Here is a 26,712-nt window from a genome sequence, read left to right as displayed (position 1 = left end):
TGCTCCTATAATGAGACGATTTCACACACTTGTTAATGTTGCTCAATGACTTCTGAAACGGCCAAAGATCTTTTTTCTTTCTTTTTTTTTTTTCTTCTTCACTCAAGTCAACCCCTCTTTCCGAAACTTCATGCATTTTTAAAACAGCATGACTAAGAACGCACAATCCCCCCCTGGCCTCCGAGCACTGCTTGCCTCCCTCCATTAGGTTGTGGTAGACGTACAGCCCCGATACATGATTAGACGGATCCATCTCCTCACACAGGCTACTAACTCTTCTTCTTCTTCTTCTTCTTCTTCTTCTTCTTCTTCTTCTTCTACCCTTTCCTCCTCCTCTTCCTCTTCATCCTCTTCATCAACTCTTTCTAATCATGACCGACTTCCCACAAGCGTGTTTAAGCTGGCAATGAAGTAACTCTTAGGAACACACATAACCTTAGGGGAAATTCCCATGTGGAGAGGCATGCACGCCGGTGGCCAGGGACAGACCGAGACAAGTCTCTCCTGCCTGCTGGGAAAGCAGCTCAGCTAGAAATGAGGGGAGACGACGACGGAGTGGAAATGAAATTGTTTTCTTTAGGATGGGTTTTGTCTTAATCCATCTCTGTTTTTTTGGCAGCAGCAGCAGCAGCAGCAGCACGCATTTGTTTGTCATTACAAGAACGTTCAGGCTGACAAACCGCTGTCTGTCTGGGGTTGCCCTCCAGCCAAAGGCAAAATAAGCAGTCAGTGGAAAGACAGAGAAGATATCACAGCAAAAAATGTAACAACACTATAAATCTATCAAGTTTCCTTATTGCCACAAATGCAGAAACATGTCATCGGGTTCGTTTTTAATCATGTTCCGTTTGTCTTCTCCAGGGCCAACATTTATGCCTCGTCTAGCTCGACTCATTATGATGGAGTGAGTTTAATACAGTTCGGCTGCATTATTCTGCACTGAATGCTCGAGATGATTGAGGGTGCTCTAAATTTAGTGAGCCATCCAGCTGTCTTCTCTGCTGAACTACGGGCTCCTTCAATGGTCATGTGGCACCTACACGCACACGCACAATAAGCATGAACCGTGCAAGTGGGGGGATAAGAGTGTATGGGAAAGAGAGAGAGCGCAAAAGAGAGGGAGAGAGAGACAGAGAGAGCAGAGACAGAGTGGATGAAAAAAAAGATGATGCATTTATGATGTGTACAGCCTGCAATTTAAAAGGCTTAAGAGGCCAACTGTGAAGCCTCATCTCTCTAATGGCGAGGCTTTGATTTGCTTGATTGTCTCCAATATTGTGCACACAATAAAAGCAAAAACTGGGGAGAATTTGCAATTCTAATCAGCTCCCTCAACAAGTCTGGGCAGCCGAAGGAACAGCCAGCACTCTCCTCCGGGATATCATTTGGCTGGGTGGAAAATAATGACACACAATCATTGCCATGGATACCATGCCGCCATCCCAAAAGGAGAGAATGGAGGATATTAATACACAAGCTCCGAGGACAAAATGAATTAGCGTTGAGATTAGGCTGATACGAGGTTAATGAGTCTCCCAGCTTTTTTTTTCTTTCCAAGGGAGAGAGTGTGAGAGCTGATAAACCAACCCCCCCCCTCCCCCCCCCTCCATACACACACCCACCTCAACGAAAAACCCCTGAAGCATTCGGCTCAACACCTGGCGAGCAGCATGTCTGAGCAAGTACCACTGCACATTTTCCTCAACCTGGACTGGGACTCAGAGACCCGTGGTGGACAATGTGGATGAAGCCTTGACGGAGTAGCCTACTATCAAGATAATAAATGAATGAAAGCGATTACTAGGAACCCCGATGACAAACACCATTTTCGCTCAGCAAGAAAGACAGAGATAAATTGCACGCGAACCCATCTGTCAGACTCTCTTGTAGTTTGGCTCCTTTTACAGTCATGTTCGTATGATAATGAGGGCTCGCGAAATAAATGAGCCAAAACTGGCATGCAGACGACCACCGGTGCAGTGGAGGGAATATAATTTCCCAATCAATCATCAGAATGGTCTCAAGTATGCCTTCAGTTTACTTAAGAAAATAATCCCCCATTTTGACCTAACTGCGAGAGTAATGGCGTATAAAAGAATTAAAAGAGACGTCCGCGCGACGCATGTTTAAATTCATCCATTAGCTCGAGGGCTCTGCGAGCCCTCACAAGATGTGAGAAAAAGCATGAGAGGAAGGGAAATTAGACAAGAACAATGAGAGGAAAAGCCGCCTGTCAGACTAGGAGACATCTCTATATCCATGCCGACCCCTTGCTGTGAAGGCCATGGGCAAGGCTACGGTGTCAGAGAAAAGCGATTTAAAAGGCATGATTCCAGCCTTAAGTAAGGAATTCCTCATTTGCGCCGCTCTCGAAAAAGCCTCAGCACATGTTTTTGACACATCCTCCATGCCCAGGATTTGGCATCTATGGAAGCCAAGTGCATTTACTATGTCCTGTCACGCTTGATCTTCCCTCTGATTCGTCTAACAGGAGCAGTACTCAGTGGAACTCTATCAGAATTCCAATAACTTGCTAAATCTACACTGACAGATATCTCAGCAGTTGCAGAAAATAGTTAGTTTGACATTGCTGTTTTGCATTTTCTTCCTAAAAGTTGCTTGACTCGGTTACTGAGACGAAGAGAGAGACTTGAATAGATGTAGAATATGTATTTCTAATGGGCACTTAAAGACTACAAAAAAATGAGAAGAGAGAAATGTTATCTGGGAGAAAGTTATCACAAATTTCACAAAATTCTGCATCAGGCAATTAGCGCTTTCTTGTGACACACTCTTGGCTAATGAGTTTATAATGAGCGGCTCATTTATGAAAATCACTGGATGCTAAAAAGTCTTTCTGCTGCTGTTCAAAACCCTAAAGTGTCCAATTATTCCGTGAAGAGAAGATAAAGGCAGAATAAAAACAAAGCTGTAAAGCGAGTTGGATGTGTCGGAGTGCAAATTTCATGAGGTCGAAATAATGCATGCTCTCTAGTGTGTCTAGGCATACAGACTTGCGAAGGGCCTACGTTTCGAATAAAACTAAATGATCGTTTCTGTGGAATAAGGCAAACCCAGTCACTGGGCTAATAAAACAGCAGTCGTTTTGGGGGCGAGGCTTCCATTGGTTTGCATCAGGCGAGACGAAACACCTCCTTAGCTCTGGTGTTAACACTGGCAAATTGAAAATAAAATAAGGGGGAACAGCAGAGAGAACAGCAAGTGGCCAGCATGTCTCCCTCCTTACTCCCTACAGGCATGGAAAATGTCTGCTACCCCCCCCCCCCAACACACACACACACACCAAACACACATACACCAGATTCACATACACTAGACACACACACACCAGACTCAAATATACCAGACACACACATTTTTCCTCCTTTCCAGCAGTAGCTCTGTGACTGCTTATCATTACTGTTATTCTAAAGAAGCTGTGCAATGCCTCAGAAAGCAAGAGGGGAAGGCCATTACAAAAGCTATATTATCATTATTGGAGCCATCTGTAACTCACGCTCCACCTTAATCTCCACCAGAGAGAGGCCCCAGCTGACACCTTACACTTTCTTTCTCTCTCCACCTCTCTCTCTTTCTCCTCCTTTCTCTCTCTCTCCCTCTCACTATCTCTCTTTTTTTCCCCCTCTCGCTCTCTCTCTATCCTCCTCCACACACTTGCTCGCTACCTTCCCATTTGTGCGGGCAGCAGCTGTGCTCATGTCAAGCAATGTGAATCTGGACATGCATTATTCTTACCCACTTGACCAGAGCCGAGTGGCCTTCGCGCCCGCCCGAGAGCCCTCCTCCTGCAGCCCTCGGCACACCAAAGCCATAGTATTTAGCCCTTCAAAGCCCCCCCCCCCCCCCCCCGGCTCCGCGCACTGCGTCCACTACACACACAGAGAGAGAGAGAGAGAGAGAGAGAGAGAGAGAGAGAGAGACCGAGCTGCTGAGAGCTTTGAACAGGGCTGAGGGTTTATAAACCTCTGGAGGTGAACAAATTATTTCCCCAACCCTTTTTCCCTCTTTCTCTCTCTCTCTCTCTGTCCCTCTCTTCCTCACTCTCACTCTGTTCATATGTGTTTCTCCCTGTCTTCCTTCCTGGCAACCCAGGGGCTCTTGTAATGTCTTTCGTGTACTCCATAGGCGTCACAGGTTTTAGCAGTGCCTGAGAGATTGCATGGCTTGTTGAGAGGTGTGCTGCCTGCCTGCCGGAGCTCAAAGATCCGTCTGAAAGATGTTTTTTTTCTCTCTCTCTCTCTCCCACTCGCTCCCTCTCTCCCTCTCTCTCTAAAAAGGAATTTATGGATCAACAACCAACAGCAGGTGTCCTAGTCCTTTAATATGTATAAGACGATATGAGTCACAGGCACACATGGGCTGTCATTTCAACGCTCCAAATGCATGAGACACCAGAGTGATCCAATATTTATCACAACAGCAAGAGATGAGGGAGGGGGAAAAAACCTACCAGCACAAATGCATGCAGAGAATCTCAAACACCGCCGCCCATGGTACACATCAGGGTCCACCCATGGAGGCACAGTGCAACAATATGGGCAGCAGAGAGACAGAGAGAGAGAGAAAGAGAGAGGGAAAGAGGGAGAGAACCCTTTCTTTTCTTTCTCACAGCTTTTCTTTCCTCTCCTTTCCAGCCCTTTAGCCCCACTCCTTTATTTTTTCTCTCTCTCTCTTCCCCTGCCTCTTTTTCAGACTGGAGTAGAAGCGTTTAATTTTCAGTGACTCTCTCTGGCCCATTCAGCGGGGGGAGTCACAATGGGCAGCGAGGGCCGAGGGCTGGGGGTGAATGGTGACTGACAGAACTGCCGATTGCCTGTGAGGAGATTAAGCCGGGCCCGGGCGCTCCAGACCATGGCACAGTCGGCGGCCGGGAAGCTGTGGGAGGGGTGCGAGAGAGAGGGAGAGTCCCCCCCCGAAACCCGCCCAGCGAGCGGAGCAAGGGAAGCGAGCGGGCAGGCGGGCCGACGGACGGGCAGCCGGCACCGCCCGCTGGAGGCGCCGCTGATGCCAGGCTTGGCCGCAGGCGGCGCAGCTTTTCCACATTAACTCCAGTGTCCGGAGCCGCGATAGGCGCGCTGAGGAGAAACAGATGGCACGCTCGGTGGCTCCTAAGGCCAGAGTATAGAAACACACAAAAGCCCCCATGCATCCAAATCACAGGAGGCCTGACTGACTGCCTGCACATACAGGAGTGCGTCTTCTCCTCGCGGCACATCTAACACTGGCTGCTGCTCCTGCCTCCTTCTGAGGCCTCTCGGTGCACACACACACATACACACACACACACACACACACACACACACACACACACACACACACACACTCCCAATGCACTCCAGTTCCTCTTTCCTTCAGGTGGTGCACATGGTAGCATTTCAGGCTTCTCCAGCCTCCTCCTCTTTTCTTTCTCTCCCGCTCACTCTCTCTCACTCTTTTTTTTACTATATCTTCCTCCCGGTATTAAATCTCCCTGAAACATAAGGCTTTAATACCCAAACACATCATAAAAACAAACACAAACGGTAATTTGAACCAGATGAGGAGCAGATGAAACAGCTTCCTCTCCATGACTTATATGTGTTATTAAAAAAAGAGAGAGGGAGAGAGACAGACGGAGAGAGAGAGCGAGAGAGAGAGAGAGAGAGAGAGAATATTTACTTTTGCAAAGCCGGTGGAGAGAAGGGAGAAGAAACGTGGCTCCCCTGCTGGGGAAGAGCTGGTGTGTTTTGGGGAAAGCTTGTGGTTTGTGTGTGTGTGTGTGTGTGTGTGTGTGTGTGTGTGTGTGTGTGTGTGTGTGTGTGTGTAGAGGACTGGGAAAAAAATGTCTACCTCTATCACTACACTCACATCAAAAAAAGAAGAAGACAGTGACAGTGACATCTTCATACGCCATGGATTAATCAGCAGACTGCAGCAATGAGACAAAAGAGTCAATCATACAAAAGGACCTCCCCATCTCCCCAACAACCAACCCCTCCACCCTCCACCCACCACCTACCTACCCCTCCACCCCCTCCTCCATCTCCACAGCAGCCCAGCTCACTCTCTCTCTTGCTGAGGTGGATTTGCGTTGGGATTTACTTTGAGAATTAAAGCTGCTTAAAGCCAAGAGCTGTTTTAATACTTGATACCATTGTTAGGTTTAGATGGGGCGGATTGGTGCTCTGGACCATCATCACCTTAACTCTAATGGCCTCTTCCTGGTCTATCCTATTTTCCTTTCTCCTCTGCGATTGCGAGGATACTTTTTGATTGATTGCCAGACCTCTTTTGTGTTTGTGTGTGTGTGTATGTGGGTGCGTGTGTGTGTGTGTGTGTGTGTGTGTGCTTGTCGACAGTGAAATAAAAAGAATTCAGACAAAAGCAAGCGAGGAAAATCTGAGAACATTTGACTCCATCAATCACAACTGCAATCAAAATAATTCAATTATGATGCCTGAAATCCCTCTGGCTTATGGGCTGCCTCCCCCCACGGCCTACAGACAGACAAATTCAATTGAAAGACAATACATATATGATGGTCTTAACCCCCCTCCACATTTGAAGTCTTTTTCCATGACTTACATTTTCCAGCTATTAACAGGAGGGTCTGAACGGTTGGGTGCATCTATAAAAACAACTTTTCTCTAGTCGGGGGGAGGATGCCATTCCCATCTCAGAAAGAAAAAATTTCAGAAAAATCTCAAGGTGCACCGTTAAAAGAGAGAGAAGAGGAGGAGGAAGAGGAAGACAGAGAAAAAGAAGAAAAAAAGAGATAAATGCATTTTCAGATAAGAGTTCACTTGGGGGGCAAGGCCTGCACTACAGATCTGAAGATCTATAGATCTCTTCTCAGCAAACTGCCAATGCTATATCTCATCTCTCTCACTCAATCCCAGGTTCAGGAAAAGCATGCAAATACCTAGAGGTGGAACTGGAAAAGTGAAGTGTTTTGTGCTGCATTCTATTTCTACCTCTCCTTTTGCTCTTTCTTTCTTTCTTTCTTTCTTTCTTTCTCTCACTCTACCATTTTTGAATAATGGTAGACTGAAGTTTCAGGGTGTGGGTGATTTGGTTTTTAGATTCTATAGTGTGAAAAGAGGGCGGGGGCAGTTTTGGTGTGAAGGGGGGGGGGGGTGCACTGGGTTTTGGTGAGAGTGTTTTCTTGAGGTGGGGGGGGGGGGGTGCATAGGGATGGGTGGTGGAGGGCCTCCTATAGTGGTGCAATTGAAGCCGTCGTCACAGCTGCCACACGGCTTGCAAGCGTGAGGAGTCCCGGCCGTCTTGGGATCCGGGCAGGGCCCGTTAACAGCGTGACTTTTCATCCAGCTTCTTTATTCAGTCCGGCGCAATGGACTGAGCAGCATTTCATGCTGGGAGGTTTGCATTGAGCCAGCTGAAGCAGGGCCTCCGAGAGGCCGGGATGAGAGAGCCGACGGGGGCCGAGGAGAGAGAGAACCCCCAGCTGGGGGTGGAGGGGTGTGTGTGTGTGTGTGTGTGTGTGTGGGGGGGGGGGGGGGGGGGCGTTCGCTCGCGCTGGGTTTTGTGCTGTCCGACACCACCAGCACCAGATATGTGGTGGGAAAAAAAGGGAAAAAGTGACAGAAAAGAGACAAAAAGAGAGAAGGACAGAGAGTGTGAATCAAGACACAGAGAGAGGGAGAACGAGAATGTGAATGAATGAAAAAAAAACTAACAAGACACCAAGACAAGAGAAACAGACACACAAATCTTTCCCCCGCATGAAAACCTCAGGCTCCTAATATTTGACACGTACATCCAGCCGGAGGGGAGGAATTCCTCCAACCAGATTAATGGAAAAACAAGTCGCTTTTTCCCTTTCGGCCCACGACCACTAATAGTGATAAAATCCATGGATTATGTGCTGCTATTTCCAAGCATGTCTAATGGTCTCCATTTCGTCCCTCTTTATCCCGTGAATGGATTAGGACTGTTTTATAATTAATATGGAGGATTGTAAGTGCGAGTCCATCTGGTGCTGTGACACACTTACAGAAGGGCCGGCCCAGCAGGAAGGGTATCATCTATTCAATTAGATCTGCGCCCGAGAACCGGGTTCTAATAGGTTTTGAAATGGCTGTCACATCCATCCGTTCCACGGACCCCCATTCCTCTACGCGACCCGCCACAGTCCCGTGATCTCATAACGCCACCCCCCCCCCACTCTCTCTCTCTCTCTCTTCCTCTGTCTCTCTCTCTCTTTCCCCTACTCTATAAGTAGAGAATGGGAAAGGGAAACAGTCGCTCTCTCTTTTCCTCCTATACTTTATCTCTCTCTCTTTCTTCCTCTGTCTCTCTCTTTCTCCTACTCAGTCGTTCTCTCTTTTCCTTCCCTACTTTATCTCTCTCTCTCTCTCTTTGCTTAAAGCACAAAACTTACTCTTATGCCCTGTCCTCATGGATCTTTCTTTCCTTCCCCCTTTCCCTTCACTCTCACTCTCTTTCTCTCTCTCTTTCCTCTCTTTCTCTGTAACACATGGAAGTAATCTCTGGGCTATGTGTGTGTGTGTGTGTGTGTGTGTGTGTGTGTGTGTGTGCGTGTGTGTGTGTGTGTGGAGGGCTGCGCTCGCTGATGGGCAGTGTCGACTCCGTGTTGCCGCCCTCCCTGCTCGCGGCTAGGCCTCTCGTTTGCACATTCAGTGTTGAAGGCTGCTTCCTGCGAGTGAGAGAAACTTCTTTAAATGTCCTCGGGGTTACCCTCATTTAAATTGCTGCCACTGTCTCCGAGGTTTTGGAACCGCATCCAGCGAAACTTGTGTCCGTGCCAACCAAGCTTCGGCCAGACAACAGGAAAGGACCATCAGCAGGGCACACATACATTTAGCCCACAACCAACACCACTCTTTTCCTCATTCTTGTCTTTTTCAATGTTTTTTTTCTTTCTACTTCTTTGTTCAGCTTTAACAAGGTTGCAGCACAATTCCACATACTGCAGTTAGTGCACTTTAAAATTCAGCATTTGCACATGGTAGCACTTCTTACCGCAATTTAAACGCTCGAGGTCTATTTTCAAAACCATTAAGTCTCGAGTTCTGACCACACCACCACAAGTGGTAGTAACTAAACCTGCCACACCACTATTGGCAGGTAATGAGCTTTGCAGACAAACACAAACTCGTGCAAATGTCAATCGCGGAACGGGATTTCAAGCGAGCATTAGCCCATCTGTTCGTGGAAAGTGAATAAAATAAACTACATTTGGCACAAATAGAGGTTGGGGAAAGTGTAAAGAAAAAGAGAGAAACTAATAACAGCCTTAGACTTAATGACCCTAAACGTTGCGTGAAGGTGCTTCGGTTGGCCGATCGAGTCACTGGCACAGGCGCAGCTGTCTCGGAGAGATAGGTCTTGGACAGAGCCCTCCTTTTAAGAGCGGAGCCACCAGTTGCTTCCTATAAGTGGAATAGCAGTTTGCCTGGGCTTGCACACAATGGCGGGTTTCTACTTGTGCATTATTCCCCAGCTAAGTAGTCATGAGAAGGCTCTAAGTCCTTGCTCTTTGTAATGAGATCTGTATCACTGGGAAATGTGATCAGAGCCGGGTAGATGGAGAGAGGAGGGGAGGGGAGCAGAGGGGGAGAGGAAGAGAGAGAGACAGAGAGAGAGAGAGAGAGAGAGAGAGAATGAGAATGCTGGTTGCTGAGCCTGGTGGAAGGGAGGGAGGGAGGGGGTGAGAGAGGGTGCTGGGGCGAAGGACTGGGGCGGCACAAAAACAGTTCCGTGACACCCCCGGCTTCGAGCGCAGAGCCCCAGTTTTTCCGAGAGAGGGTTTTTAATCATTGGACGAGGGCCAGTTCATCGCAACACTGTCACTTGTGATCACGGGAACATTACGGGTGATGTCAGGGCTCTCCGTCTCCCTGTGACTTTAATATGTTAACTACAGGCCACTCAGTAACTCGTGATTTATTACACCCGACACACAAACCCAAACTGGGGGATAGAGGGAGAGAGAGAAAGCGACGGAGGAGAGGCAAAGAGAGAGAGAGAGAAAAGGGAGAAAACACTTGGGGAGAACATAGAGATTAAGAGAGAGAAAAAGACTGAGGGAGAATGAAGAGATAAAGATAGAATCAAAAACAGACAGGGAAGAAAGAGAGGATGGAAAGAAGAGAAATAAAAAAACTCACTTGGGGTGAATGGAGAGATAGAGAAAACACACAGGGAGAGTGGAGACAGAAGCAGAAACAGAGAAGAAAAAGAGAGAGAAAGATAGAGTCTGTGAGGGAGAGAGGGAGAGATTCAGAGCATAATGGGATGTCTTACAGAGGAAATATTGACTCTCTCCGAACACCATAGCCATTCCAACATTAGAATCAAACTCAGGGATCTGCAAGCAGGCACTCCAGGTCTGTTTTTATTTCTGTTTGCGCCTGATGTTTACAAGCAAGCCGAGATAAATAGTGGGGAGCTCAGCGCTCCTTAGGCATGCAGGAGATGTGACAAGTGTCCCTTAAGGAGGCCTCAACCCGGCCATTTGAGCACAGCTTGTCTTCTGTTTTTTTCTCTCTTTTCGTTTCTTTTTTTCTCTCTTTCCCTTCCTTGCCTTGCCTTGCTGTTCTCGTCAACAGAAATAAACAGTAACTGGTTCATGTGGTTTGGAGTTCTGGAGAAGGGAGCAAGCTTTCGGCCCGGCCACATGTTTAACACGTTAAACTCTCCGGCTCGGAGAGTCTATATGAGCTTCTTCGCTGCCTGCACTACATTTAACGAGAGCGCATCAATACAGTGAGATGGTTAGTAGAGGCACGCTTCCACCATTCCTTCATTTCTCTTCACCCAATTAATCAAAAGAGGCAACCGATCAATCTTGCATTACTGACCAGTATTTACCATTTATATTGATGGAGCAACAGGTCCAACATAACAGGCCACTGTACCCTTCGCTGTAAAGATGTAATGGGTTATTGATTTCTTAAAAGCTATATGAAATAAGACCAAACTATGCAACACAGACGTACTAATTCCTTGCGAGTGCATTGTTATCCCACTGCAGTTCCTATCTTTGAAATCCCATGCACTTAAATTATCCGTACATGTTTCAAGGGTGTGGGGGTTCAAATTAATTGAGTCAGCCTCTGCTGTGGGGAATAGCATGGAGGTTGGCGATCTCTGTGAATAACAATCCATACAGACAAACTGCAAACTCTGAGTGGCCCAGCAGGCAATCGCACGGATCCACAGCACTATAATTCATGGTCTATTTGGGAGTGCTGTGCAAAATTGTATTGTTATTGTTCTCTGGTAGAAAAGAGGATGGCAGAATTAATTTATTATGTCCAGCCTGCAGTAGGGCTCCCTAAAGTGGGGAACAGCATCCTCCATCTAGCTGTAAATCTAGCCTGGACACTGGATACTTTTTTCCCCCCGGTGTTATCCGTAGATACTGACCAACGTGAGAAACCTGAAGGATGGTCAACTAACAGTTAGAAGATATGAGGGTTTTAAAAAAAGAAGTCACTGAATTCTTCATGGGACTCGTGCGCATTCGGTGCTCCATGTCTGAAAGTTGTGTTCTCGGCTGTGCTGGATGATTTATTTCGAAAAGGCCTCGTCGTAGCATGGCTGGATACATTTCATCCATTTTTAATGAGAAGCTGAGTCGTAATGGAATACATACACTTATTGGCTCAAAGGCGCATAACCGAAAAGGGAAATGGATATTAATTGATTTATGTTGTCATTGAAAAGCAGTGTCTTGTAGAGGAGGTTAAATCTGCAAGTGAAAAGACATCTCTCAGGAACCCCTGTCACATTTTAAAATTACCCAGAAAGACACCTGGAATTAATGTCATTTAAATAAAAAAGAATGACTTAACTTTTAAAACAGCAGCTGCCAACTTCTGACCAAAGCAGTCTCTGTGAAACGCTTGTTATTCATAAAAAGAAAATACTTTAAACTTAAACCACTCTCTTTCTCCAGATTTCCAAAGGCATATGGTATTTCAAGGTAATTACAGTTGAACGGCAGCGGAATTTTTATATCAAAAATTGCAACTTCAAAGGCAGCATTCTGAGGGAGAAATAGATTCCTTTTTTAAATGTCTTCAATGCACATTGAATTAGTTACCGTCCACACTTTGATATGATTGGTCTGGACAATTTAGATGCAAGGCTCTAAACAAACACAGTGGGTCTTTGCTGCCTCGCTGTCGAAAAGAATCTGTGGCTCAATGCATTCAGCCCTAATAAAGCCCAAAACCTATAGACATTCCAAAGCAGAACCGGAGAAGCCAGAGTCACCCCCTTGAACATTCGGAATGATGTATCCACAAACCCATTCGCATTGTTACTGATGGAGTTTGCCAGCAGCCGTCCCCCATTTTGCCATATGCCAACATATGACTTGAATAAAACACCCCTTCAAACCAGGAGAGACCAGGGCATGGGCCGCCCAACAGAGTTAACATGCATGGCTTGGTTGGAAAGAGTTTACTTTGACAGAGGGTGCTACGATTAGGGCCAAGAAGTTGACAAGCGAGCCATATCTGTAAATAAATGAGATCAGCAGAATTTCTGCAATTGCACCAAAACTTAAATCGTCCATTGCCATACAGCTGTGTCATAACATTACAAAAGCAAATACATAATAAACGCACATAGCCTACATACACATGCACATAAAGTAAAGTAGCATAGGACTAAACTTTCCACTGGCCTGGACAAATATTATTTTTTATGCTCCAGATATCCAAATTACATTAGAGGGGAAAAGTTAAATCAACAGTAACGTTTACATTTCGTGTGGCAGAAGTTTAGGGAGCCATTTTTCACCTCCTGGGTGCAATTCAAGTTCCGATTTGTGTACACTTGCAAACAACTCTAGACATTTTCATGGTGGAAAAACATGTCAACTGACATGACAACAATTACCATAATTAAGTAGCTTAATGTGGCATTTATAATTTGATAATTACTTTCATGTTTGGATGGCGCCCGTTAGCGCTACTGTTCTGTATTCAGCCTCAAGACTTTTTCTTTCCAGACTTGGGCCAGCCTGCAAATCTGCCCGGCCTCGTCGCATTTATGAGAATGACGGCGAGTGTATGCCAAAGGAAGTCGCACGTCGTTAGAATGACAATAGGAACAGAAAGTCACATAAATTTACCCGGGGCCGCCACGTGATTAATAATGAAACGAAATGCCGGCTTGCTTTTGATATAAATGAGCTGATGAGATGTATAATTCTGTGAGCCAATTTTCCACCTACGCCGAAATAGATTAGAGAATGTGTCTATTAAATGGACGCAATTCATTACAGTTCCATGTTTCTGTGAGAATTAATGCGCCCGACCTCTGACCTTCAGATGAGTGGTAGTCTACAGATTAGCCTACATTGCCATTTACGAGAGCGCGTTGCACATTGTATTTCCTGTGTAATGAAATAGTGCATGAGCTGTTAAATGGGTGATTGTGTGGGCCTGTGTATTATTAAACAGAGTAAATACCCTGAGACTGGGCCTTGTGCAATTTTGTCCATTAATTTCCAAATACAGACTACTGAATCTATCGTCTGATAATACATTTCCCAGGCCAAATCTGCACCTTGACACACTTGGCATCATTTTGGGTGACATTTTCTGGCATCATACAAGGAGCATTTTTCTTGCATTGCTATTTCGGCAAAATGTCCAACTGAACACAAAAGACATAAGACATGCGCTGTGAAATGGCTATTGTGCGTGTCGTTGGCATGCTCTAGACACATTTTGCATTTAGATGACACGTTATCAGTCCACGAGCCAACTGGCAAGAATGTTTAAACTTTTGTGGACATGATACTGACCAGCGAGAATAATGCCATACTTACTTGGAATTTTGTGTGCTCCAAATGATTGTTTCCAGGGATTTGGCTAATGGCAGCATGAACCTGCATATGACAATAAAAATCCAAAGGTAATATTTCCAACATCCGACTCCAGCCATTCTCATCATTTCGCGGTACAGTTCTTCAAAGCGGCTGGATGACTGCTTGGTAATTCAACGTTTTGGCTCGTGGGTTCTGTGGCTTTTCAATCGGGAGCATGTGCGACCGATATCGGATACATAATCTTTTGTCCAGTTACATGCACACTTTTTTCGGAAAGGTTGTCCTTGGCTGAACTGCAAAAACGGTAGATTTGACGTATGCGAAGTGTAGCTCGCTGTGGTGTGGAGAAGGTACACTACACGGTCTTGGGTTGGACGTAGGCTTCTTTATTCCCGTGAACCTGTAGCTTCAAAACGAATTCATTTCGCCAAGTTCTGTCAATTGTCTGTGTCGGCTGGTCAGTCTGAAGGCCGTGCACTTCGGGAACAGGTATTGCAGGTCTCGGATACAAACTCAAATGTCTTTTGAAGTCTCCAGTTCGCCTAAAATAAATCCTTTCACTTTACCTGTCGCTGCATATCGCCAGTGTTGACAGACATAGCCATCCACGCAACTCCACCAGATTCATTTTACGCATTGTAAAATTAATGAAAGTGCAAAATAAATGTAGGATACGGTCATTCTACGCAGACGACAATCAACCTTATCTTGTCTGGCTTCCTTATGGTAAAATCCAACTGGGTAAGCTTTCAAAAATAGTTATTCTCCGCGGTCAGCTCTGTCTCACCATGTGTCCGGTGCAAATGGTGTATTCCAAGGGAGCGAGCGATGACCACAGGTTTGGTCTCAGATGTTGATGGGTTTGTCTGCAACTTCCATTAGCCGGTGCAGGAGGTGCGGAGGAGGAGGAGGGAAAAAAGTACTCGCGATTCAGCTTAAGCTAGGCTATGTGCTGGTTCCTCTGCCCTTGCTCTCCCAGCGATCCCAGAGCGAGAGCATTAACTGGGATCTCACAGAGATTGCGCCACTCCTCGCATAGGACTGCTACTGTAATCTGATGCTCAGTCGAGCAGGGGACAAGCCTACATATCAGCCTGCGACCAATCATCAGCCGCTAGGTGACTTGGATTCGCACAGGATACTTCAGATCTGATGCACACGTACTCTTTAGATGCTCTCTGTTTAAGTTCACATTGGGCCCGTCTTTGTTAAGACAGAGTGAATAATCATTTACATTTTCTGTGTCATATGTGACTTAATTGATGAGATGTAGGCTATGTGCAATGTTTTGGGATGTTATGTTATCGGTATTTGTGCACCTCTTTTTATATTTTATGAGTATACTGGAATATACTGACAACGACATTGTTATAAGTGGAATGATACACACAATGACCACCCTAAATGGGTATTAAAGCTCTTTCCCTCTTTACACTTTTGTGCATGTCGCCCCCTACCGGACCCTCGCTTCGTACGTGACCAAAAGAAAGGTGTGAGGTAGTAAAAGTGAGAGTTTCCATTTAAAGTTCAAATGGAAGGAACTGATTAGATCCTCTTTCCCATACGCAATACAGATGCTATCTACTCAAATGATTCCATGTAAAAAGGTTGATAGAGAATATACGTTTATTTTATGACTTAATTTGCATTGTCTACACTTTTTAGGGTCTCAGTCTTCCCTCTATCTCATGTGCATGTAGATAGACAGATCCCCAAGGGGAAATTCTAGACAATGTGCATGTGTGTGCTCTCACGACCAGTTCTCTCAGGTGTAGGTGGTGTACACTCACACACACACCTCTACCTACAGAAGTATAGATAGAGAGAACCAGAGTCTGTTTTTTTTCCAGACAACACAGATCCTTAACCAGGATCTCTCTCTGTGTCTCCTCTGCGGCCAAGAGGTAGCACCCAAGCATGAAGAGGGATTAGAGTGGACACAGTGCTGACCAGATGGAGGCAGATGCATCCATCAACCCCCCCCCAAAAAAAAAACAAAAAAAAAAACACAACACTGGGTCCACGACCACCTAGGGAGCAGCCAGCGTCTCCTCAAACCACAAGCATCGTGGCTCAGGGGCGCAGGGGATATTTTCAAAGTGAGGGGGACAAAATTGTGAGCAAAAACCCAGATAGTGAGAACAGGCTTCCAGATATCGAACCACCACTTCTGACCCACTGTCGACCATCAGAATATTTTAAACTTGCAGGGTTCCCATGGTCATGGAAAGCCTGGAAAAGTCATGGAATTGTAAAATCCCATTTTCCAGGCCTGTAAAAATCATTGATTTCAGTAAATTCATAGAAAGTTTTGTATGTCATGAAATTTCATTTAGTCATACCAGCCAAGGACATAGGTAGGAGATGTTGTCTCCTGCTCATCCCGACATTAGCTATTCTGTTTAATAACCAACTGAACTAGCCTGCTTATCAACTCGTTTTTACTAATTAGTATTAATACAAGATGAGCAACTCTTACACCCCATTAGTGATAGACAGTAAAGGTATCACTTTGTGACCCACAACAAAACACAACACAATACAACACTGCTGGCCAGCTCACTATTTGCAGACAGCTGTGCTGTTTGAGCTATATGAGTTGCCCTACCTGACATGGGTCTCATGAGATTTGCATACGTAATCTGTGTATGTGTAATGTTTGGTGGGCTATAGTTGTTAGCGGGAACTTCACGCATGTATCGAGGTACTCTCACAGTTTGTGAATTCCAATAATGAATGGAATAAACTTTCATTTGACTTATACACAGTCAAACAACACTATTCATGGTGAAAGCAAAGCTTTTTTTCCCCAATATAAACTTGCAGGCTAGGCTACATGGTTTATTAAGTGTATGTTGTTGGTGGATCATTGTTTTTGTTATTGTTCTGGCACTGGGGTGGTGGTGGTGGTGGCGGCGAGAGTAGGCTGTCTCTCTCGTGGAAGACAGCCTTTTTGGACGGCTTTAGTCAGGGTGGCAACAGATGACTGAGACCCTCAAGTGCCAAGAATCTGAATCAGCAGCCTTGCCCACCCCCTCAACACACAAACACACACACACACACACACACACACACACACACACACACACACACACACACACACACACTCACACATGACCCCCCCTTGCCATCGTGGGGCACCAGGAGGTGGGGATGGAATAGGGGGGTGTGGGTGGTCAATGCAAGTCTCGTTGCCATAGAGACGGCAAACATTGGGCCCCTGTGGAGGAAGAGAGTTTGCTGTGTCCCTGCAGAAAGGCAGAAGAGACACCTGATATGCACCTCCCTCGGGGAAAGGAAGGCAGGGTGTGTGAGCGTGTGTGCGTTTGTATGGGGGTGGGTGGGTGATCAGCTCCCACACACTCCCACCCACCCACCCACACACGCACACACACACACACACACACACACACACACACACACACACACACTGATGGGTTTCACAGCTGTGCTGAGAGAAGAGTATGCTGGCAGGGCAGGGACAGAGAGAGAGGGCGAGAGAGAAAAAGAGAGATGGGACAGGGCACGGAGGACGAGGCGAGCAGGTGACCAGTGGAAGGGCAGTGTCCTGCTGTTTCTGCTGCTCACGCAGCCACTGATGCTCAATCAACTGACGGGGAATAAAAACAGCCCTCAGAGACACAGGCTCAGCTTCAAAGAGCCTCCCCTCAACCGCAACACAAACAACACCAGCTCATGTTTAATAGCATGTTTACATTAAAAGGCCTCACACATACATTGAACTTTTGACTTATCAGTCAGCCATCTTGTTGCATTTTCATTTTTTGTTCTTGTTGTCACTTCTATACAAATATATATATATATATATTTATTATAGCTAAGCTGTTGTTTGTGGGGAAGGACAGCTTTATATTGTCGGAAAGACAAAAGCTTGCGCTCGGCTTTGTTCTCCTTTCTTACCTTGAGTCTGACTCAGGTCTGCAGCTCTTTGAAGGAGTGCTGATTCTGACATGTACACCATTATACGTCTGTTTACTCACTTCACTCCAACCCGTCTACCAGTATTACTTTAATGTACTCTTCCGCCACATAGGAGGGCTTGGCTGTGTAAAAGTACTGAAAATGGGGTCCACGATTATGCCTCAGTACTCTAGTAGGTGTAAGTGTCTGGTATATATGAGCTTACTGCCCCCGAGTTGCTGATACAACACAACTGACGCATCTCAGATCAAGTGGAGTAGCATTGCCAATGCCCTGCCAACACTCCGAGGGCCCTATCAGACAAGCACTGCTGCTGTTGGCACCTTTATTATGGCGTGATTTGATCGCAGCACTGCGACCCTCCTTGGGGGGTCCACGGCGACCCGTGGGGTATGCAAGCCCGTCGCCAGAGCTCCTGCGCGATCCTCATTAAGGCGACAGAGTGATACTCTGCCAGTAGAGGAGGGTGGGGTGGGGCGGAGAGATGGGAGGGGGGGGGCATTGATTTAGCACTGGTGTAATTTGCCTGGAAAGTGATATGGTGAGGGTGGGCTGAGGTGGGTGTGGGGAGGGGGGGCTACTTATGGCCAGATGAGAAGATGCCGATGGGGCAGACGAGGGGAGAGAGAGAGAGAGGAAGAGGAGGGAGGAGGCCTCGTCAGCGGTAGGACTCCTGGCACTCGCCCAGGCTTGACACCCTTCTCCGCCAGAGAGGTGACCATAATACCGCTGCCATGACACACACTGAGAGACTGAGCCAGTGTACAGAGGACACGAGCACCTTGCCATTTGCGTATTCAAATAGTGCCGCCGCAAGATCCTCTCAGTGTGGCAATTCACAAGGAATCGTGTCTGTCTCTATGTCTCTCTGTGTGTGTGTGTGTGTGTGTGTGTGTGTGTGTGGTGCATTTTTGCCAATTGTAGAAGCCCATCGCCTGATTCCAGCCATGTGGAGCTCTGAGTTGGAGTGAGCCAAACGAGCGGGTTCATAAATTCAAATCAGAGGGGTTGTGAATCATGGGGCTGTTTTGAATGCCAGCGGGACGGCGGACCACATGGTTTAGGTTAGAGGGTGGAACACAGACCATCTTTCCCATTGTGTGAGAAACGGCACATTGTTTTGGCGCATGTGTCACAGGCAATACATAATGAAGAAAACATTTACTGACCGTCGCTTCACAAAAGGATCCTTTACGCAGTCACACAGACATTGTATGCATTGTGGAATTGATGTCATGGGACATGACAATAAAGAAATACATATTTCTCCCACAATAGCGATTTATCCCTGTGTGTCACCATTTAATGATATTTGTTGTAATGGAGACAGAGAGAGAGACATCTGTTAGCATGTTCAGGACTTGTTCAACATATTGTTGACATTTTTTCTTAAAATGCAAGTGTATACTTATTGTAGTTTGTTGAAGACTTTTCTTCAACTGCAAGCGTATACTTATTGTAGTCTGTTGAGGACTTGTCTCTTGAAATACAAATGCATTCTTTAAGTAGTATGCTATGCTTATTTCTGGAATAAGCATGCAAGTGCATACTTTCTTTACAGAAGGCCCAGAGAGCAGCTGTGGGGTAGGCCTAGCCCAGATCTGGCACAGCTTTGGCAAATCAACACCATCAAGGCTGGACGGATATGTTTCTAAGTTATCTGCTGGGTCAGTGAGGTGTGAGCGAGAATGTGTGTGATGTTTAAAAAGTAACAACGGTCTCCTTTTTTACTAAAAGAAAAATACAGTGGCCAGCTTCTAATCTCAATCGCTTTTTCTTTTCTTTTTAAAAACAGCATTCCCTGTGAACAGGAAGTTGGTCTAAGATTTAATCTTATTCATAGGGCGCCCCCACTGTGTTTGAGAATAGGCATATAACGTTTCTGTAACGTGTATTCAATCAAGAAACCATTTTGTTCCCTCCAATCACTGCTTCCAGAACAGCTTTGTAATTCACCCAAGGACATCGCAGTGATTTAAGAGGACAAGACGTCTATGATGAGCTGGGAAATCTTATAATCAGGAGCTTTCAAACCCCAGATCAAATAACCAGGAAGCCTATTTGACTTGTTTTAATAGCTTTTAGACAAAAAACCCCAATTTGTTCCTCCTGGCTTCAAGGACAGTGAACCCGAATGTTCAGGCCCAGATGGTTATTATCTTCGCCAGTTGAAGCCCTAGTCTCCAGCCAGGTTGTCAATGAGGTGGCTCAGACAGGGCTTAACATTGCATTAGGTTGGTTAGTCCAGAGTGAGGAAAATGTTTGCATGTTGAAAATCCAACATCCGAGACCTTGTGGAGAATCTCAAAAGCTTGCTGAGGAGCTGCACGTCTTTGACTCCGAGGTAGAACTGCAAATGAATAAAGATTGCAGGGAGAGCTCCAGGGTAATACTCTTTGCGAGGCACATGTTGGCGCTACGTTGAGTGGCTATTAATATACTCGCGCCCCCAACGCCGTCCTTGAGACGGGAGGCCCGTGGAATTCACCATGGCGAGCGACACGCCTGGGCAAACGCTGAAACAATGACATCACACGGAGACAATTTTTCCGCTTAAAACAAATAAGCGGTCGCGCCGATACGGCGTGGCCGGGACAGATCGTGTCACATTAACGCCACATACTCCGTCCACTGTGGGCCTGAAATTGAATTTGAAGTCCAGGGGCTGACCAAACAATCTCCAGTGTTCCTAAAGGTTTTGGCTCAGTGCAACTGTCAGCAATATTGTGAAATATGGCCCGGCCGGGCGGAATGTGTTGCAATTTGGCGTCGGTGATAATGCGAGTCATTGTCGGTGCAGAGGCATGCGGCTGATGAATGACCACGAGGAAGGATCTGTGTGGATGTTTTCAGCACAGATACCAACATGATGGGGAGAGAAAGGAAGTGCTCAGGAAAAGAGGAAAGTGAGAGAAAGAGAGAAGGGGGGGTAGAGAGAGAGAGAGAGAGAGAGAGGAGAGAAGAAAATAAGGAAATGTAGGAGACATCAATTGAAGATGTGTGAGTTAGAAGCAGAGGATAGACAAAGAAAGAGAGGAAGAAATAAAAAAGAAAGAGTCTGCAACTAAAGATAGGGAAGAAATAAAAGCTGGATAGGGAAAGAGTGACAGAGAGAAGAGTGGAGAAAGTGATGAAAAGCAAGAGAGTCCAACTGAAGACATGTGAGGAAGAAACAGAGACTAGACAGACAGAGAAAGAGAGAGTAAAAGAGAGAGAGGCAGAGAAAGAGAGAGAGAGAGAGAGAGACATCACATTATACCCCAGTGAAAAGCCACTGGGCACAGCTCAGGTATGCTCTGGGACCATGCTGGCTCTTTGGAGGTCAAGTGGTTTAAGGCAGCTTTATCTGAAGAGGAGATTAGCTGGGGGCACGACACGCATAATGTGTAACTCTCCCATTCCTGCAGGAATCAATATCGCCCATTCAGTCACTCATTAACCAAATAGGATACCCCCGCAACGCAAACAATCAGCGTCCAGGGAGACAGGGAAGGCCAATTTGAATTTAACTAAGGCGATTAGTCGTTAATGGAAACTACAACTAGGACTGCTAGGCCCATGTCATCACTAATATAGAGAGTAATTGAAAAACAACTGAGTCTGACTATGCATTTCACTGTTGAAGTTTTACTCTGTGCGCATAAGATTGCATACTAACCATTATTATTGAAATGGTGTGTCTTTTAGCAGCTTGTTACTCCGTTTCAGTGGTATTTTGATTATTTTTTTAGCCACATAAACAAATCTGGAGACTTTGTCAGCATCAGCAGTTTACTGTGGCATTTCCTCTGAATGCATAGAACGCTAGATAACACTGTAGACGTCTCGCTCTCTCTCTCTCTCTCTCTCTCTCGCTCTCTGGCTGATTCATGACAACGTCAGGAAGTGTTGACAATCTTTACGGACCCCGAAAACAATCTTGTCGCAACCCTCCCGACACGCAGATGACCTGGCCTCTACGTCTGCGGATTATTGATTCCCGCTTTGATTTAATGCGTCTGTCTTATATCAAAGGGGGGTGGGGGGGCATGCACACAAAAACAGAACAACCCAACATATTTAAGACATTTCACTTCACCACACCAAAGGGTGTTCTTTGGCATATTGAGCTGCCCTAAGTTACTCACTGAACTCAACAATAATGACAGTATGTGGGAGAGAGAGAGAGAGAGAGAGAGAGAAAGAGAGAGGGAGATAAAGAGAGAGGGAGAGAAAGAGAGGGGGGGAGGAGGAGATCGTTTGTGGTCGGTGGTCTATAGGGAAGTGTTATATAATAGAGCCCTTTACAACTTCACATGAATGTGATGTCAACTCAAAAAATGTTTTGTCTGTTTACGTATCCAATCGGAGGAGGGGGAGATGGGTCAGTGTATTGTTGACGAGGCCCTGATCATGACCATAAGGATACCGTCCCATACTAATGGCCTTACCGGCATTTGTTAGCATGGTCCCTATTCTTCTCAGCAACATGTCTGTCAAACATTCAAACATTAGGTCAAACACAGCTTTGAGACGGAAGGGGAAACTGCACTGATTTCTGGGGGGGGGGGGGGGGTCGGGGGGTTATAGGCACTACCTCCTGAAGCCGGGGTGGGTTGATTGGTGTTGGGTGTGTGTGTGTGGGGGGGGGGGGGAGGGGGTTGTGGTAAGGCAGGGGGGGTAGGTATTGGGGTAAAAGAATGCCCAAGCAAAGGGGATTAGGAGACAACAAAAACGGGCGCCTTAATCCACTTTAATTAAGGCGCCCCCGTTTCATGTGTGATTGGCAGAGGCCGAACACAAGTGTCTCCTTTCTCCCTGGCCTGGCCTCGCCAGCGCTGCCTCTGCTGCGGCTCTCAGCGCGAATGCTAATGCGTCCAGCAGCACTCTCAAGGAGAAGTGGCCCCCCGCCTCCTCTTCTGCTCCAACACCAGCCTGACCATGGGAAGAGAGGGACGGGAGCACCGTTTTCTCCTCCTCCTCCTCCTCCTCCTCCTCCTCCTCCTCCTCCTTCTTCTTCTTCTTCTTCTTCTTCTTCTTCTTCAGAAGGTCTTGTTCTTCTGCTTCTATTTCTCTGTTGTTTCTCTCCTTTTTGTGGTGGGGGAGGTTGAGATGGAGAGGGGGGGGAGGGGGGGGCTGTCTGCAGCCGATTGCTGGAGGAGACAAAAAAAGTAGAGAATGGAGACTTCAAAGCAGCTGTATGAAAGGGCTTTCTCTGTGTGATGGGAGAGGACCCCTTCACCACACACACACACACACACACACACACACACACACACACACACACACACACACACACACACACACACACACACACACCTCCTCGGCACTCTCATGCAGCGCTCTCTCCTCTCCTGTTTGCTGGTCACCGCGTCCCCGCTGTGTTTTTGTGGGATCTGAGAGGGTGGCATCAAATTACATATGCATTTCTGATATAATTAGCGAGAGTTGAGGGACTCCGAATCACGGTCCACCCCCCCCCCCCCCACACACACACACACACTCCCCATCTTCTCCCCTCCCCTCCACTCCCCACCCACACTCTTCCGCTCGGTGCTTTTGCGCTTTAATAGGGCCAGACTCTGGTCTTTGTCTCTATCTTTCTTCTCCTCCGCTGTTCGTATTTAGGGAGTCGAGTCCAGTCGTGGGGTGGCACGCCGCGGTGGGATGTGGTGAGGGACGAGGGGCGAATGTAAAGTTCAATTTGTGGTCAGCGAGTCACAGTAGTTATGGCAGGATGTGACAGCGATGCATCACTCGGAGTGGCCTTCATGAGCTCCATATGTGGAACGGCACAGAGGCGGAAGCACTGTTTTATGATAAGAGGCGAAATTGAGGTACAGACACACACAGTAGACGACTGTTCCTTCCAAAGGAAACATCACTCAGTATGACTGAAAAAAATGATACAAAAATAGTGAATGGGTGAGTGAGAGAAACTGAGACAGACAGCATATATTTGTGTGTGTGTGTGTGTGTGTGTGTGTGTGTGTATTTGTAACTAGAGGCAGGCATAGACAGAGGGAGAGAGAGAGAGAGAGAGAGAGATTGTGACTCCCTGTGTTGCTTGTCTGAAGAGTTCTCAAACCAGCTGTCTCCAGGGCCGACGTCTCTGTTCCTGCTCGCTGGAGTTCCACATGTGGAGCCTGACGGCCTCCCGTCCCTTCCCATCATGCCTCAGGCTTCAGGACCACGTTCTCTTTCCCAGGGGCCACAGCCTCATTAGCTTTCATTCTCCGCTCCGCTCCCTCTACGTTTGTTTTATGGCGTCTCCTTTCGCAATGCACACAACTTTGACACACAAATCTTGTGTGAGGCCCTGCACTCGGCGGCTATCGCTAGCGGGGCAACGGCCCAAGGCTAGCCTGCTGTATGGGAGCCCATTACGGGAGTGTAGCAGTAGTTCAGGAACTGTGACAGCTTTAGAACGGACCTGCGCTAACCCTGGTGAGTCGTGCTGCGAGTATGCTGGCCGGCTCCTATGGTCATGGAGGGGGTGTTAATGACTGTTTGTCTGGCACCACCTCGGCCGTATTTTTAAAGGACCGCGACCATAAAGAATGCTTCCACACTGGCCCTCTGGAACAAATCAAGGGGTTGTGTTTTTCTCACACACACACACACACACACACACATACATTCACATATGCTCACAGATACAGACACATGTGCGCGCACACACACACACACACACACACACACACACACACACACACACACACACACACACACACACACACACACACACACATACACATACACACACAGACACACACACGCTCTCTCTCTCACTCTCCACCTTTCTCTCACAGACATGAACAAATACACACATAGACCCACATACACACACAACCACATATACTCCTCTTTGTCTCTCTTTCTCTCTCTTTCTCTCTCTCTCTCTCACACACACACACACACACCAACTTGAGCTTGCTTTTGGGTATACACACACCCCACAAAACACCAATGCAAGCCAGGCGGTGACATTACCACAGTCAGGAAGGGACTCCCACAGAGAGGCAGTTGGGGAAACATTCCTCGAATGCTGCCCTGGATTCTTCAGACTTAATTGGGTTGCTCTGCGCGTCTACAGGCAAGCTGTTCCACCCACCCCACTGCTGGAGACACAAATATTTGACAATTAAACAAACTTTTACGTTTCTCGCTCTACCTCCCGTTCTTTGAATTTGTGTGCATGGCGAAGGAAAACAATCACGTGAAATGAGGTAGAACGCCACAGGATGTCGTTTTATGTATCCACCCGGTTGATGCTCTCATTCTTGAGCTTTCTGCTGTTTTTGTGGGTGGAGGGTGGACGAGGGGACGTCTTAGAACAATAAATCTGAGGCGGTCAGGCCCATATTTCAGGAGGAGCGGGGGGGGGGGGGGGGGGGTTATATTTTCTCATCTCTGGCCATGGCCTGAAACTCATTGTGGGTGAGGAAAGAGAGGAGGAGAAGAGGGAGATGACAAAAAAAGAAAAAAATCAAAGGTGCTTCCAGTAAAGGTCAGGGCTCTTCTGAAGGCAAGTGGGTGTGATTAGGAGGGGCCCAGTGAGCCGGGGTCTCGGCCCCGAGGAGGCCGCTGCGAGAGCCCCGAGTGGAGTGGAATGGCGCGGCGCGTAGAGGAGCGACCGACCCCGCTTCCTCCTCCCCCTTCTCTCTCCTGTCGAGGCTCAGTTACCAGCCCCTAAGCCCCGGGATTAAAGTGTCACCCGCGCTGACAGTGTTTGTGAAAGCTCTCAGGTGACACCACGGTCAGATAGTGCAGGAGCGAGAGAAAGAAAGGGAAAGAAAAAAAAGACAAGAAGAACAAGAAGAGCCTATAGCTGTGCCTCGCATTGGGGGCGTCTCACCACCCCCCCCCCCCCCAAAAAAAAATCAGCAAGTGTCACTAAGCCTGTTTATACTAGGCATTAAAAAAGACAGAGGAGTGCGTTAAGAGAGAACGAGTGACATGAGGTTTGGATGATGAGAGAAAGAAATGAGGAGAAGAGAAAGAGAGATGACAGCGCGCTGCAGACAGGCGACCACTCCGCGCCTGAAGACAGATAATCTTAACACAGATGACGAGGGGGGAGAAAGCTATAGGAGAGATTATTTACATAGCACAATTCAGAGTCATAGGTATTCCAACGCACATGTAAAAATAAGGCTATAAATAGGTCATGTGTATTTAAACGAGTAGACAAATATAGAAAATAAGACATTACGAAGAAAGGGTAAAAAGATCATCTGAGAGAAAACTTTGTTTGTTTTTTAGCAAAAGAATAGCGCACATTAGAGAAGGAAGCAGATAAACACTCAGTGCCTATAGAGACAGTAGGAGATAATCCCAACCCAAATGACGTGAGGAAGGAGGAGAAGGAGAACGTGTGTTTGTGTGTGTGTGTGTGTGTGTGTGTGTCTGTGTGTGTTTGTGTGTGTGTGTGTGTGTCTAGAAGCCCGGAGACCTTGCCGGCCGTCTCAGAGGGATTTCCAGGCCAAGAGCCGGTGGAGCCAGCTTGATTGACTGAAGTTTAGTGTTACTGGCCCGGTCAGCCACTGTCCATCGTCCAGCCTGCGAGGGCCTGTCATTAGAGAAAGGTAATGACTTCATTACATGTGTGACACAGCCTTAATCTGATCAGGACATCTTCTTTAAAAAAAAAAAAAAAAAAACATCCATGTGAATTTGCTTACTGACATGTCCCTGACTTTTTCCCGCATCACTCCCCTCCCCAAATTCTTCAGGAGACATGGGGCTTCTCCGCTATCTTTGTATTTACAACGGACAACTTTGAGTTTCCAGTGAATGATTTACTGCAAACAAATGTTGGTGCAACTGGTGACTTTTCAAAGGTAAATCTTTCATCAGGAAGATTCACGGTTGGCATTTAGACGTCCTGGCACATTAAAAACCTAAGTATATTAGTCAAATATTCATACATCTGCCGTCTGCATAAGAAACTTCAACAT

At 46.8% G+C, this 26,712-nt stretch overlaps 1 protein-coding gene across 1 annotated transcript in view; it reads right to left on the bottom strand.

Moving 5' to 3' along the window:
• The window catches only part of LOC143132487 (ephrin-B1-like), a 55,416-nt gene extending 40,556 nt beyond the window's left edge, over positions 1-14,860 (bottom strand). The window contains exon 1 of the mRNA XM_076292041.1: positions 13,832-14,860. Coding sequence (XP_076148156.1) covers positions 13,832-13,956 — 125 coding nt within the window. The 5' untranslated portion in view covers positions 13,957-14,860. The remainder of the gene's footprint in view (positions 1-13,831) is intronic.
• Positions 14,861-26,712: the final 11,852 nt, after the last annotated feature.

The sequence above is a fragment of the Alosa pseudoharengus genome, unplaced genomic scaffold (genome assembly GCF_046254945.1).
Source record: "Alosa pseudoharengus isolate Yale_2024_CS ecotype anadromous, Long Island Sound unplaced genomic scaffold, YU_APseudo_1.1 YU_APseudo_1.1_scf_19, whole genome shotgun sequence".
Lineage (NCBI taxonomy): Eukaryota > Metazoa > Chordata > Actinopteri > Clupeiformes > Clupeidae > Alosa > Alosa pseudoharengus.
This window is presented reverse-complemented; position numbering and strand designations above follow the sequence as displayed.